Raw genomic sequence first — 16,454 nt, 5'->3', positions numbered from 1 at the left:
TCCATCACCAGCGGGCTGAGGGTGAGCAGAACAGCATAGTCAAGGGGATGTGGTGGATCAGGAAAAAGAGAGGGGAGAGTGAGAAAAAGAAGGCATAGACAGGGAGAAGTAAAGAATAGACAGAGGGAGAAACAAGATAAAGGAAGGAGAGAATTGAGAAGAGAGGTGGAAGAAAGGGAGACAGGGAGGGAGAGACAAAATGAGGATGACCGAGAAAGAGACAGAGAGGGACAGAGAGAACAGAGAAAAACATGGGGCTTTGGATGAGCAATACTAGCCTGCAGAAGTATGCCCTGTGACCTACTTCCTTCACTAGGCTCTACCCACTGATTGTTACCCATTGGTATAGCTAGAGTGCTCACAATCCAAACACCATTCAGTAGCCCATGATGACATGAAAACCAAGCCTCAACATATGAGCTTTTAGTCCAGTATTTTATTTTAAATCTTAACTGTCCATTTATTCCAATTCATTGATATAAGCAGTTTCCTGTTTGTTCCTTTTGCCCTTCCAGCTCATGCACCATTTTCTATGACTCTTGGTCCTGCAACATAAGTAACAAGTTAATGGGGAATTTAAATCTTGGACTTTCCTTCGCTTGACACATAGGAAATGCACTCCCATTTGAGCCAGTTTTTAGCTTAATTGTCAACTTTATATTGCTATGGCTTCTCACTCATCTGACAAAAGACAGCTCAAAACAGATTTCCATTTTCTAAATTACTGGAAGTTAAGAAAACATTTGGGCTGGAGAGATGGCTCAGCCATTGAAGGCTAGGCTCACAACCAAAAATATAAGAAAACATTTAGTTGTACATGTTCCCAGACACCCACTAATTTAATTTACTCCTTACTTTTAATTACTCCTTACATGAAGTCTCTCCCATTGAGTCACCTATTCTTTTCTGCTCATCCGAACCTGGACTTATATAATTGTCCATTCTTTGAGGCACTGCTTTGGGTCAGTCTCATTGCATGGAGGACAATTGTTCTTCCTTGTGTCACAGAATGAAAAGCCTCTGCAGCTCTGCTTACCAGCTGACAAGACTTTTCTGTCATCTTTTAGACCACTGATAACTCACATTGCCAAGGCTTGGCATGATTATTAGTTACTAAGCTTGTTGTGAATACACTTAATCTCCCAAAAGACAGTGGGGAGCTAATTCCTGCCAATGGTACAATTTAGGGCTTGTTCTGATTTAGATGTTGTTTGTTTCCCACAAGGTCATGTACTCAAGGACTGAAAGGTAGGTGGCAACACTATTTAGAGAGGTGGTAGTGATTGCATATGGTAGAGTGTAGCTACAGAAAGCAGATCCCTGGACTGCTGCCTGCATCTCTGCCTACCCTGTTCACCATGATGCACAGAAGTTGTTCTACCACACTCTTCTTGCCATTGTGACGCTCTGTCCAAGTTTACTATCCCAGTTAACACTTCCAGAGCCCTCTGCAACTCTGAACTGAGATAAACCTTTTCCTCTTTACATTCTTTTGTGTGTGTGGGGGGGGGGGTCTGTTTTTTGGCTAGAATTTTGCCTTTCAGTGAAGCCACAGAACTTCCACTCTGTATTTTTTGAGCTGCTTATTTATTGAAGTGTTAGAAGCCTTGATCAAAGTTATGCCATCTGCAGATCTATTGTTGCCAGGTTGATGGACTGCCTTATTTGTTCATCAAATATTCATCAATGGCATGAAATATTCTAGCCATTCTTGAGAGTATTGGGCTTCTGACCACAAAGAGAACGCACTGCACTAAAGAGAACTCCTGCACTAAAGAGACATAGATAAATTGCCCTTGTTCTGCTGAGTAACTTCCCACCCACGCTCAGGCAAGGAGCTCTAATTATCAGTAGGCCACACACAAAAAGAAGATGTGAATGTAGGAGGGAAACTCGTTGGAATGAGAAGCGTCAGTGGGTGAATAAGTGGGATTTTGGGGGTGAAGTACAGAGTGAAAATGACTAAAATTCATTAAATAAATTCATGAGACTGTCAAACAATTAGGAAACTCAACTAAAAACAGGCAAAAAAAAATGGTTCTCATATCCAAGTAATATTAAACAGTGGAGAGATAAAAGAAATGGGTCCATGGATAAAGTATAAGTTTGCAAAGATGAGTACCTGAATTTGGATTCCAATCTACTCCTGCTTTCCCTCTCAATAAAACCTGGACATGACAGTGAATATCTAGGATGCCAGCATTTTATATATGGAAACAAGTTAATCTCAGAGGTTTGTGGAATAGCCTGTCCAGCCTAAATGGTAAGCTCTAGACACCAGAGACTGGTGTCATATTAAAATGATGATAAGGAACAGAGAAAAACATCTATAAATCTCTGTTTTCATTTGATTTTCTTTGTTATTATTTCTCCTAATAAAAGGTATTTGAAGTTTTCTTGAACTCCTATTTTTTCCCTCAACATAAGATGTCAATGTACAAGTTTTATAGTTTCTTAATTCTTGCTTTCATTCTTATAATGACCAAAACTACAAAATCAACTTTTACCACCACTGAGCTAAGAAAATTTCATATTAGTGGGAACCCAGCAAAGATTTAAGCATAAATGTGCCATGATCTTACTGACATACGAAAATGTTAATCCTCCTGCATTCACTGAAAACAGATGTTAGGAAAGATTGTAGATATGAGCATCAAGCTAGTTTGAAAGATGTAGTAAGAACCTGGTATATTCCAGGATAACTGTGAAGAGATAGATTATAAATCTGTAGTTGTGGTTTCTAGATAGAGTAGGTATGAAGTAGCTATTAACAGATCCTGGTAAACTCTAGTAGCCTTGCAAAAAGGCGAACAAAAAGTTGGAAACATGTTTTTACCTTGCAGTGGTTAAAATAAAACTGAATAACTCAGATAATGTGTCAGATATTTAGTTGGTCATAAAAGTCTAAATGTTATCGATACGGTTTATATGTCCTCAGTTACCTATTCAGTTGTGAAGACTAAAGACTATTTAATTAATATTATTAATAAAGTAGTTTAGGTTCAAAAGAGTAAATACAGGTAGAAGGGTGCAATGTGTATATAAGCAGCTTCCAACAACCTAGCCGGTAAGTTTGTTGATGTAACCCGCTCCAGTGAGGTTAATTCACACTGTGCTTCATCATACATGTCCATAAGCACACATGCATATTCCTGATACCAAGAAGTGTTTTCATCCTCAGGTTTATGACGTGGACCCGTTCAAATTCATTTTTCATTTCATATCCTACTTTATATACACACATTTCCTTCATAGCAGAGCTTAATATAAAATTCTAAATCCATTTTTTTTGTCTGCTTAATCTTTTAGGCCATTGCAAATGTGATTTCCTGTCAAGTATTCCACAAAAAAATATCATTCTCAGCTACATCCCCATTTATCTTCTTGTCACCCGATGCAAAGGACAGTACTCTTCTAGAGCCTTCTGTAACATGGAACTGCTAATAACCTTTGCAATCAATCTTTGTTCAACCTTGGTATTTATCATTCCATGATTTCTTAGGATTTGTGTGACATTCTCTCCTCTGCTTTGTCCCTTAAGGGCATATCTTCAACATTTAACTTTCTTCTGGACTTTATTTAAAAACTTTCTTCCTTAGCGCTTTATTGGGTGGTTCTTTTCTCATCTACCTTTGTCTACAGCATTATGGCAGAATGATCTCACCGTCTCTGAAATGTCAATGAATTTTTCCACATATCCAAGTCAACTGTGTAAAGACAGACATCATGATAAATTCCAGAACATTCATTTTTCTCAACTCAGCTATCATGAATTTGTCTATAGATTCATCATATATCCTAGAAAATTTGTCTCTACCATCAGTTTGTCTCACTATGAAAGGTCCCTTCTTTGCTCATTGACCAAAGTAGAAAGCTAAAATATATATTTTTGCTAATTTTTGTTCACATTTTTCTGAATAAAAATCTATTTGTGAGTAACTGCTGTGACCTCATGTCTCTTGAGTCAATCCATTCTTATCTGTTCACCCTGATGAAATGCTTATATTACTATGTATTTGTTATTTTAATGCATTTATTGATTCTTGATAATTTCATACAGTATATTTTGAACCAATTCACTTCCTTTCCACTACTTCTCCCATAACCACTCCCTTTAACCTTCCTTTTCTTCCTATTTTATAGTGAGTGTATTTTATTCTTTTCCCTCTCCTTATCAAGTCCACTTGTGCTGTAGATCTAATTTAGGGAATGGAACCTGTCCTACTGTGGGGTTAGCCGACCAGGAGGTGCATTATTTGAAAATGGTGACCCTACCTCCACAGATACTCAGACACTTAAAATCTTCTAAAACAGTGCTCTCAATTTTTAATTATTCAGTTTAAATGTTTTTAATACAAAATTACATGTAATCATGGAGCATGATATGCTATTTCAATATGTTCTGATAAAAATCTATTGTATATGAACTAACCAGTACCCCTGGAGCTCGTGTCTTTAGCTGCATATGTATCAGAAGATGGCCTAGTCGGTCATCATTGGGAAGAGAGGCCCCTTGGTCTTGCAAACTTTATATGCCTCAGTACAGGGGAACGCCAGGGCCAAGAAGTGGGAGTGGGTGGGTAGGGGAGTGGGGGGAGGGGAGGGTATGGGGGACTTTTGGGATAGCATTTGAAATGTAAATGAAGAAAATACCTAATTAAAAAAAGAGCAGGAAAAAAAAAGAAAAAAATCTATTGTAATTTACATTTCTATTCTTTTATCATTATGCTGTGCATGGAGCTTTTTAAGTTCCTCTTCCAATGAGCCACAATCCCTGATCTGTACTCCTCCATGACTTAGAACTTCCTGTTTCTATCTAAACTCTTTGGAACCCATTATAAATTCTCCTCTTCTATTCCTTCCTCCTTTGCTAAGCTCTCATGATTACTATTCCACACAATATTTAGTTTAGCATCTATATACGACAAAGATCACAAGGGATTTTTCTCTCTTACATTTTATTTATTAAAACATCACCATGATAATTTTGTGCCATTCCTGGAAGACTTCAAGATCTTATTTACTCTTCTCTGATTTATTCTCTAAGTACAGCCAAGAAAATATCATGTTACAAAGAAACATCCAATAAGGTTGTTCTCATGTTTGAAGACCCCAATGTTTCCTAAGAAATGAATAGAGATACCTCCCATGTGCTCCCTCAAACTTCTAGCCCTCAGTCTAACCATATCTCCCATCCCAGGTTATTCCATAGTTGTGTGCACACACATATATTTTACTTTAGGTCTGTATAGGTACAGTTTCCGACATACCACATCTCCTCACTTGGAAGATTTCTACTCATCCTGCAATTCTAAAGCGGTCCTTTACTTTGTTGTCTCTGTGTTTTCATCAACTGGACTTTGCAGTCTTTTGACTGGGTTTACTCCTGATGCTTCAGTAGACCATTACATGATTCTGTAATTAGTTGCTACCAAGTTGTCTGCCCACTACATTGTAAGATTCTGAAGTTAGGAGTTCCTTATCTGAGAAGTCTAGTTGCCACCATGTGGGATGGGCAGTTTGGGAGCCACTCAAGATGCATACCACAATGCTGTGAGTCAGATACCACTAGGATGGGCAAGGGTGCCATGCTGAGATAGAGGAGCAAGAGAAATGGATGGTTTCTGCAGTATGAGGGAAGGCAGAACTGGAGACATGAGATCAGATGCATGATTCAAAGGTCACAATAATAAGTTCTTTTAAAAGAGGCATTACTCATCTCTAAAATTTAGTCAAATATTTAGCACATAATTTAAAACCAAGTGTTCACCAAGTTTGAAGTAGAGAGAATGAAAAATCTACCTCAAAGTGTTCAACGAATTTGAAATAAAACAGAATAAAAATACTAAATATGAAATTTATAATGAAAAAAACTGAATTAGTTCAAAACTAAAATCAATATTGCCTCATTTATTGACATGAATAAACTGAGGAGACTTTTGAATTATAAAACTCAAAATGAGTTTGGGAGGTTTTAAATTTTTAAGTACATTTACAGTTAGAAAAACATATATAACCTCATCTCAGCAGCAGCCTCGGGAAATTGAATTTCTAAAAGTTGTGCTGTGTGTGTACCGAAATTGCAAGAACTATTAAGATGCTATAAAATTTGAACAGAAAGTACAAAAACACAGAATGTGCAATTTCTGCTACTCGGTGGGGGAAAATTAACAGAGCTAAAGGATGTTCGGGACACTGTGTGCTTCAAGCTCAGGACAAACCGAATGGGGACTCATTTATTCATTGCACTCCAGACTGGAGAGATCCATTGGCATTTAACAAGAGTCTTAGAACAATTAAAAATAAACCCAGTCCAATATTCAGCAAACACAAATCTTACTGCTTATGGTGGGGAAAAAAAAGAAAGAAAAAAACAAAACACATTCCCACTGGCATTCTTGCTGTAATTTCTGGGTGAGGCAATGAGATAGATTTAAAACTCACTTACATCCTGGAGTAGAATGAAATGTTTGTGTTTGCTTCATCTATGATATATGTTATAATGTATTCAGGAGCATGCTTTCTGTAGTCTACATTCTGACCCACATCACTTCTTATCAGATGTTATTCACAATGACCTTAAGAAAGATCAGATTTTTTCCATAATATAAATGCTTATTAAAGAACAGAATATATCTGGAATATTATCAAATTATAAAAATAAATCCTCTGGTACATGTTCTGCTGAGATATGCATTGCTACCATTGCCTTTTGTTTTCAACCTGATTTCCTAATCCCAAATGTGGTCTTGTATTGAGCTTGCAGTTTAGGAGCATGCCAACATTCTTAGGATGATAGAATTCATGGCAGGGATGCTTTCTACTGTGTGTGCCAGAGGGAAGTGCACATAGTTACCTGCATGCCAGATGCCCAGTTCTTCAGTTTCAAATTCTCGTGGCTCCCTGAGAATTCCTAAGATGAGATTCCTAATGCCCACCCCAAACTTTGTACAAATAAGGTAATAATTGGATCACTCCAGTTCTGGTGGGTTACTAAGTATCTTTAATAATTTACATCTTAAATTTGGTAGCAATTTTGAAATGCAATCATCTCTACCTCGAAAGGGACATTTGGTTTTGAGATTCCCTGCATTCAGAGACAAAAAATTCTCCAGATACTCAATTATTTTACAATAAATAATCTATTTGAATGTAACCCATGTACAACTTCATTTTCTTTTTGTAAATTACAGGTCATCTCTAATACCTATTATAAGGTATATTCTATGTAGAAATTTATTATACTCTATTATTTAAAAGATCTTGACAAGAAAAACATCTGTGACTGTTGAATATGTATTTAGTTTGCATTTAGTTAAATATACAGATGTAGGAGATATATATTTTGAGGGAGAAACGTATTTTTTAATTAAGATTTTTGGACTGAAAATATAGCTTGGTGGTAGAACACATACTTAGCATGAACAAACAAAACTGTAGATTTTTTCACTACTGTCACAAAACAAGTCTATGACCATTATTTAGCTATTGAATGTTGCTCTTTGGTGAGTAATTATCTAATTTGCTTTACTAACATTTCTACCTAAGCATCTACCTATGTAAGCATGCTTATGCTGAGCAATTTGTGATCTAATTTCTATGAACTGAAAGCATATGCTGAATGTAGAGAACCTTTGAGATAATTCTTTGAAGACAGCTTTAAGTTTTTTTTTTTTAACAGAAATTTTTCTCAGTAATAGAAGTTATTATTCTAAAATAAATCTGAGACTTAAAAGTAACAGAAGCCCCATTCTCAGTGACATCGTTTCTAGAGTCTATATTTTAAAAGATCCTTAAAAACACTTTTGAAAATATAAGACCATTCTAAAACGTCCTTGAATTGCATGTGAAGATATTAACTTATTTTCTCTTTAGTGATGAAACAGAGGCTCCTTGAATTTTCAAAAATTGTACTGAACATTTATTATCAAAAATACTAAGCCTGTTGGTGATAACACATGCCTTAATCCTAGCACCCTGGAGGCAGAGGCAGGCAAGTTCCACAAAAATTAGGGATAGACAGAAAAACACTGACTCAAAAATAACAATAATGAAAATACCAATACCAAACATTGCTACAATCCTGAAAATTTAACCTTTCCTGATACCCCATTTTATCAGTACTGTCATTGGATACACTAATTGAACAACTGTACTCTTTGAAATGAAACAAGTTTTATAGTTCCAATCTTTAAAATTAATTCTTATGTGCACCTAAAACATAACTTTCATTTCTAATTATTTCATTAGTGTTTCAAAATTTCTCAGTGCCATGTTATATTAAATAATAAATTACTACACTGTATTGCATCCTTATAAGAGACCATTCATCTAGTAATTCACAGATCCTGCTCCTTAAATTTTACTTGTTAACTGAGGTTAAATAATTTAGCAATGAAAATGTCATTGGTAAAATTGATAGAATGGTATTATAAACATTTAGACTTAACTGTTGAAAATGGAAATTAGTATTTTGATGATTTATTTTGCTATATTTTAAACTGAAAGAAACAAAAATACCACCTGGGTTAAAAATACATGTAGTTTGATCTAACTTTCAGTTTTCTTACTTTATTTTCATTTTATAGTTCTAGGGTTCAAACCATGAGCCTCAGACATATTAAGATGATAGTTTATCACAACAAATGTTAATCAGGAAACATCTGCAAACCTGATGCTTTAATGGATACAATTGACTTATCTAAGTCTAATAAACTTGAGTAATGTGTTGTCCTAATTGTGGCATTGCTATGATGAAACATCATGACCAAAAGCAAGATCTGGAGGGAAGAGGTTTTTTGGTTTACCTGATCACACTGTGTCCCATCATTGAAGGAAATCAGGACAGGAACTCATACAGGGAAGGAAACTGGACAAGTTCTGATGGAGAGGTGCTTTTAACGCTCTTGTTTCTTATAGCTTGCCCAGCTTGTACAACTCATAAGGACAACCACAGCTATGGCATCACCCACAGTGGGCTAGGCCCTTCCACACCGATCACTAATTAAGAAAATCCTCTCGAGCCAGATTTTATGGAGGGATTTTCTCAATTGAGATTCCCTCCTTTTAGATGACTCTAGTTTATGTCAAGTTGACATAAAACTAGCCAGCACATGCATACCACTCATTAAATCTCACCATATTTAAATAAAGCAAACAGTGATAAAGTTCATTCATTGGCTATTTGCTAACATAATCTGCATATGACATTACTTGATTTAAATACTTTGAATTTTGTTTCTCAAGACTGAAGTCACAGGGAAATAAATCATCATAATTAATGTCTGTTAAAATCAGTTGCTCAGAACACCCACACACAAAGCTATAATGTTCCAACACATTAATCTTATCTTACAACTTAAATTTTACCCTAAAGGGCTGAGGAATTTATTCAGTGGTTAATCCATTCCAACACAGATATTAGGACCAGAATTTAGGTGCCCAGAACCTATGTAAATGCATAGTAGACACAATGCCACCAGTAATTCTCAATTTGGAAGGGTTTTCCAGAGCAACCTGGCTAATAAATATGGCTCTACAACTAACTTCTGGTTTTCCATGAGAGACCATACTTTGTTGAGAAGATGAAAGAGTGATTTAGGGTTGTTTATAACATTCAATGTGGGTCTACATGTACACATGTTTCCACACCCATGTACCCTAAAACATGTGCCCATATACATGTAAACATGTATGTACATACATACATCCACATATTAAAATGGAAAAGTACAAAAAACTTGACAACTCATTCCTTAATTGTGTAAAGTACCTTTGAGATAAAAAAGGAAGAAACAACAGTATGAAGAATCAAAGCAAATCATTGCTGTATTTTTTGTCTGTAAATTCAAAATTGTGTGAAATTAGAATCTAATACTTGTTGAGGCTTGCCCCCTTAGCTTAGCTGTAACTCTTGTGTTTAATGCCTGCCAGCAATCCTGTATTGCTAACATAAGAGCAGTTTGACTCTAGGCAGACAAAAATAGTTTGGCTCAGAGTAAGGTCAAGTTGATCATATATTCTGAGGCTTATTATTATTATTATTATCATTGTTATTGTTGTTGTTACTATTGTTGGAAAATCCTCAACTGTTACCTTCTCTCAGGACCCATCAAAACAGAGGTCAGCCTGAATTGTTATATCTTACCCACTAAAAATCTTGGAAAAAGGCTGATGACTCTGTAGCTCTCCCTACAATCATGTATGAGTGTATAAGTTTTTTCCCTTTGCAAACTGGCCCTGAAAAATGTTCGAGGCTATAGCTTTCAGCTTTTACTTTGAGCTATGGCCCTGATCAATCAGTTTGGTTTGTGTATTCAATAATCATTCCTGTTGAACTGGATTAATGTCTGAGTTGTTGGTACAGCAGTTCTCAGACACCAACTATACTCAAATTTAGAATTACAAAGTCTCAAGCTAATAAGCTAATAAGCTAACCTCAAAGTATGTAAATGGAATAGAAATTATTTATCATTTCAGAATAAAATATTCATTTCTCTCTTTTTTACTGGAAATTAAACCTAGGGCATTGTGTCTGCTGACCATGAATTCACCAGTAAGCTAGAACCCTAATTATTTTATTTTTGTGCAACCAGTTCGGATATAGATTAACTATTTGATAAGGTACCATTTTTAACCTGGCAGAACACTCTTGAAATCAACTTTACACTTTTTGTTACTTAATGCAATAACTGTATTTTAGTAACCCTCAGTACATGGTATAGGATACAGCAATTCTCTGTTCAGTTCAGTACTTATATCTAATAAAGAGTCTAACTTACCGGTGGATCAGCCCCCTTAGAACCAGTCAGCCCTCCTGTTAGGGATTCGATGTCCTGGAAAGGGGAAAAGTGATGATTATAAATGCTACTCAATATAATGAACATTACCCAGTCACACAGTGTATTGTCAATGGCAACAAAGCTCGGGTGCTTCAATTGTGTGTGTGTGTGTGTGTGTGTGTGTGTGTGTGTGCGCGCGCGCGCGTGTGTATGTGTGTGTGTAAGTGTGTGTATGTGTGTGTGTATGTGTATTGGATCCCACAAAACTAAAAAAATAGACTATAGGAAAACATCATTACTATTTAATCTGACTCTCTACAGTACGTAAAAGCAAAAATAAATGTAAGTGGGCAATTATTTCTGAAATATGAATAGAAAATAGATCCAGATTTAAATAAATATATATATTTAGTCTTAAAGATCTAAAGTGCACAGAACAACTGAAGAAATAACCTCAATTAACTTATTTCCAAAAGCATAGCTTCATGATGCTATTTTACCCACAAAACCTTTAAATTATTTATGGTCTACTCTATTAATATATGTGTAAAATGTTAGAAGACATGACTAGATTAGGTTTTCTTGTACAAAGATCAATTCTTAATTTTGAATTAACAGCCATAGAAGTAATACATAAATAATGATCATATATCTCAGAGTTATTATGAATGGAAAAATAAAAGATACGATAATAAGTTTTATAAACATTCAAACTTATACAAATGATAACACCTGTCATAGCAATTCTGGTGGTTTGATGCAATTATTATCAATCATATAACATTTACAAGATAAAATTCAATGTCAGATTTTAAAATAAAATCTCACAATATTTTAACAAATTGGCAACTGATTTAACTTTGGAATCACCTGTCATAAATGAAACTGCAAACACATGCGCGCGCGCGCACACACACACACACACACACACACACACACACACGAAATCAGAATGTTCACAGGCATCCTGCTACTAGCCATACCTGACACTAACATCTTGAGATGTTAAAATATTTTATCTCTTGATATATGTGCATTCAGAAAGGTCTAATTTTATCTTGATAAGTTTCTACTTATCAGTGAGGAATAAGATCTCCCAGAAAAGGACAGAATAATGCTTTATTAATTTAAAGTTTTTTGAATGCCAATGAAGCAGGAACAAAAGCTACTGAAATATACTGGATTATAGAAAGAAAGAAAAAAACATACTGAATTGCATCAACCCATATATTTTAAAGATGTTTCAACATCAGAATGGAATAAGGGAACATACGTAAGACATTTTGTTTATATCTCCACAGGTGATGAAAAACTATAGGTTCCATAAAAATTGAAACAAATCTTATATGAATAAGAGAAGTGTCTACATGAGAGGCTGGCTCATAGGAGGAAGGGATGCAGAAGGAAAGCAATCCAGATGACACAGAAACCTGAAACCCCTGCATGCAGACAGCTCAACATACTGGCTGAAGAAAAAAAAAAAAAAAAAACAGATCATTCCTCAGCCGGGCAGGCTGGAAAAGCTTCAGTTTACCTTCTGATTTTCATATGAGCTATCCAATTTATATATTAGTATCTCTCTTGAGTTCAATTTTATTAAGTTGATTGGAATGTCAAATCATGTTTTCACCTCAACTTCTCCAAACTAGGAACCTGATTCAGTGACCGGACACTAAACAACTAGTTGTTCAGGTCCAAATTGATCATCATATCCTATTAAAATATACAAAGAATTTTCAACTGAGGAATATCAAATGACTGAGAAGCACCTAAAGAATTGTTCAACATCACCTAGTCATCAGGGAAATGAAAATTAAAACAACGCTGAGATTGCACCTCACACCAGTCAGAATGGCTAAGATCACAAATATGCTAATGAAAGAATTTTAACTGAATCATCTCTCATACTACTAGTACACTAATCTCTTGGACTTCTTCAGCAGTATAATCAGCAATCTAATAATTATCTATGGACCTGCTCTTAGCTCCCAGTTCATCCTACATTCTCTACTTTGAATTTAAATTTGAATATTTAAATTCTTATCCAAAATCAATTTGTGTTTTTTTTTTCAAAAATCATGGAATGAAACTTAGCTTCTTATTGTGCTCTGCCTTGCCCTGTGTGATCTTGATTCAGACATTTCCTCTAATGACATTTTTTGCAATGTTTTTTGACTCCTATGCCAATCAAATCATATTGATCTTAACAAATTTACTAATTAATAACCAATCCAAATGAGGCTTCTATATTAAGGACACTGCACTTTTTTATTGTTATTCTATACAAGGTACACATTCCTCAAGTGCCTTTCTAGTTCATTAACTGGCTTACTTTACTTACAAATATGATTAATTGCCAAAGTGAACTTGTATAAATCAGTCAATTTTTCAACTAAGGAAAAATGGTTAAACTCAAAGAGATTTAAAAGCTGGGTATGGTGATGCACGCCTTTAATCCCAGCACTCCGGAGGCAGAGGTAGGGGGATTTCTGAGTTCTAGTCCAGTGCCTGGTCTACAAAGTGAGTTCCAGGACAGCCAGGGCTATACAGAGAAACCCTGTCTCGAAAAACAAGAGAGAGAGAGAGAAAGAGAGAGAGAGAGATTTAAAGAAGCATGTGTAATGAGGGGTATCTCACAATCTCATAGAGGTATGAAGAGTTTGGCAGGTCCAGGTGAATGGTAAGTAGCTGAAAGTACTAGTATTTTTAAGTATAAAAGAATACAGTATTTAAAAAAAAAAACGCTGTTTGTCAGTGTCCAGTAAGTAATGAATGCCTCCCCGAGCCTCTAACAAGATCAGCACACAGGGAAGTTCAGTAAGTATTGAATGTAGAATGACTGAGAGAAAGAATACTCATACGCCATCATTCTGATACAATCTCTGAGACTCCGGGTATGTGCGGATAAACATTTCTTACTTTTATAGAAATGCGTTCTTTGGAAAGTACAGAGCAAAGCTATTGTGTTTGCACAATGAATCTTCATAAAACTTAGAAATGAACAAAATAATGAATTGCCTTCCCAAGGTCACACAGCTGTTGAATGCAGGAAAATACTTTCAAACCCCTGTGTTATAACCTCAAGCCTAGTTTACTTCTGATTCTGTCGTATATCACTAATGAGACAGCTACTCAAAAGAAATGCTCTCGGCTCTGTGTGATCTCATCTTGATTCAATAAATTTCTATACATACAAAGGGTTTTATGGATCATAGGAAGGGATTTTAAGAAGGACTTAATAGGTAATACCATTGTACAATGAATAAATCAATATTTAAACCATTTACCAAACAAAAGTGCCTAGTATAAGGATATACTTCAGAAATATTAAACTAGTGTCAATAATGTTTACTTTGTGCAACATTTTTTGTAAGTTCACAGAAGAAGGAATGGGTAAAAGAAGACAAATTTCCTTTTAAGGAATCATTTTTCCCCCACATGCTGCTTAATGAAACAATCGTTCATCAAAAAATCCCATCTCCTTAAGGTAAACATCCAAAAAAAAAGTTGAATTTCTTAATGAGGTTTAAGCTGGTAGTGCTTCCTTGGCTACATTACAGGGCTAACTCCTTGGGGGACAGAGAATTAGAAAATATACAAAACAAATATTATAAATCTTACTTGGAGAAGCAAAATTTCATTGCTCAAAGTTCGAAAGAAAGAAAGAAAGAAAGAAAGAAAGAAAGAAAGAAAGGAAGGAAGGAAGGAAGGAAGGAAGGAAGGAAGGAAGGAAGGAAGAAAGAAAGAAAGAAAGAAAGAAAGAAAGAAAGAAAGAAAGAAAGAAAGAGATTATTTTTTAAGGCTTTGAACATAGTCCATTGCAATCTGAATTGTCCTCCAGTTCTATAATTAGCTCATGTTAAAATGAATGGCTGAGTATATATTGTGAATTTTTCATGGGAGAAAATGATAGTAAATAAACCAAATCAAAGCTTTCATAGCATTTGGGATGTTGTGGGGAATCATAACAAAGAAAAGTCAGTCAACAAACATACTTTGAAAACTTACAGACATGAAGTGCCACACCAAACCTGATGTATGGTATTCAGTCTTTGAGATACGTGTTTTATTTTAATCTAAGGAAGAGCCCAGAACAACATATGAAGGAAATCTGAGAATGAAATATTAAATTAAAACACAGTAGTTGTGGTAGTAAATTGAATAAGGTGACAGTAGTTCAGATTTTGGTATTTCCATAGTTGTTTTTTTTTTTTTTTCTTTTAGAATACATATTGAATTCCCACAGAAACTAGTTGGGCAACACTAATTGGCACTGACTGGGTACTTACTGACACTCACCACATTAAGCTCTCCATTTCCTCATGAATTAGCATCCCACCGCTCTTAGCTTACATTTTCAAGATGGTCAGTCCGGGACATTTAGAGTTTAATGACTTGACAAAAGGTCACACAACTAACTACTAATGGTCCAAAACCAAACAGTACCTTCTGAGGCAGTATATTTCCGTGGTTATGAGCTCCTGAATCAGATGGCGTATGAGAAAGGAACTGGAAGGGATTGCTGAGATGCTCTGTACTGACTTGGGAAACAACACTCATATGTATTTACTATTTGAAGAACTGAAACTTGGAGAGGCACCATTTGAGCTAAGCATTTGACTGGAGAAAATAGAGAGCAGGTGCTGACTTTTCAAAAACACATAATTCACACTTTTACACAAGCTAGCCTAGAGATACATTTCAGATAAATATTAAGTACTACATATGCATAGCTTAATTTTGGAAGTTATAATGCAGCAAAATTGGATAAAGCTAGATAATGAGGTGAAAGCTTTGGGCAATATCCAAAAACATAAGTCAAATTTTTCTAAGGAATTTGAATTTGAATCTAATTGGCGGGAAAAACAAAACAACAAAAACAAAATTCTATTGATATATCTTTCCTGAAAAGTGAATCAAAGCTGGAGTTACAAGATGTGTATTTATAATTCAATTTCTTATTGTAGTTTTTAGAGTGACAAATTTATTATTATTATTATTAATTACTATAAACAGCAGTAGGACACATGATATGTATGCTTCTGTTTAGGGAGCTGTTATAAGGGATTCTACTAATGACTGCACTATTATCAGCAGCTTTTTTAAAAAAGATTTATTTATTGTTATATGTAAGTACACTGTAGCTCTCTTCAGACACACCAGAAGAAGGCATCAGAACTCATTGAAGATAGTTGTGAGCCACTATGTAGTTGCTGGGATTTGAACTCAGGACTGCCAAAAAGAGTAGTCAATGCTCTTAACCACTGAGCCATCTCTCCAGCTCCCATCAGCACCTTTTTTAAAACCATGAAAGGAATGGGAGCTATAATTCTACACTACTAATTTAACTGAGTCTATAGCATAGAATAGGATTATTAGAATAATGAATAGTTGAGGTTTAGCATCAGTGACAGAATATTTTATGGCCATGGTATGGTACAGACAATTTTGTTTTCTTCTATGCACACAAATAAATAAGAAATCAAGCTTCTACACTAGCAGCCTGACAGCACACCCGAAAGCTCTAGAACAAAAAGAAGCAAATATATCCAAGGGGAGTAGACAGCAGGAAATAATCAAACTCAGGGCTGAAATCAATCATCCAAATAGAAGCAAAAAGAACAATACAAAGAATCAACAAAACCAGGAAAATGAACAAGATAGATAAACCTT

At 35.3% G+C, this 16,454-nt stretch overlaps 1 protein-coding gene and 1 long non-coding RNA gene across 28 annotated transcripts in view; one reads left to right on the top strand and one right to left on the bottom strand.

The window, feature by feature from the left end:
• The window catches only part of 4930532I03Rik (RIKEN cDNA 4930532I03 gene), a 47,286-nt gene extending 34,400 nt beyond the window's left edge, over positions 1-12,886 (top strand). For both annotated transcript variants that reach the window (NR_131026.1, NR_131027.1), the window contains one exon: positions 12,083-12,886. This is a non-coding gene — a long non-coding RNA (RIKEN cDNA 4930532I03 gene). The remainder of the gene's footprint in view (positions 1-12,082) is intronic.
• The window catches only part of Ppfia2 (protein tyrosine phosphatase, receptor type, f polypeptide (PTPRF), interacting protein (liprin), alpha 2), a 463,969-nt gene that overhangs the window by 365,388 nt on the left and 82,127 nt on the right, over positions 1-16,454 (bottom strand). For all 26 annotated transcript variants that reach the window (XM_030245137.1, XM_006513776.4, XM_006513780.4 and 23 more), the window contains one exon: positions 10,782-10,835. In XM_030245137.1, coding sequence (XP_030100997.1) covers positions 10,782-10,835 — 54 coding nt within the window. The remainder of the gene's footprint in view (positions 1-10,781; positions 10,836-16,454) is intronic.

This window comes from Mus musculus, chromosome 10 (assembly GCF_000001635.26).
Source record: "Mus musculus strain C57BL/6J chromosome 10, GRCm38.p6 C57BL/6J".
In the NCBI taxonomy this organism is placed as follows: Eukaryota; Metazoa; Chordata; class Mammalia; order Rodentia; family Muridae; genus Mus; species Mus musculus.
This window is presented reverse-complemented; position numbering and strand designations above follow the sequence as displayed.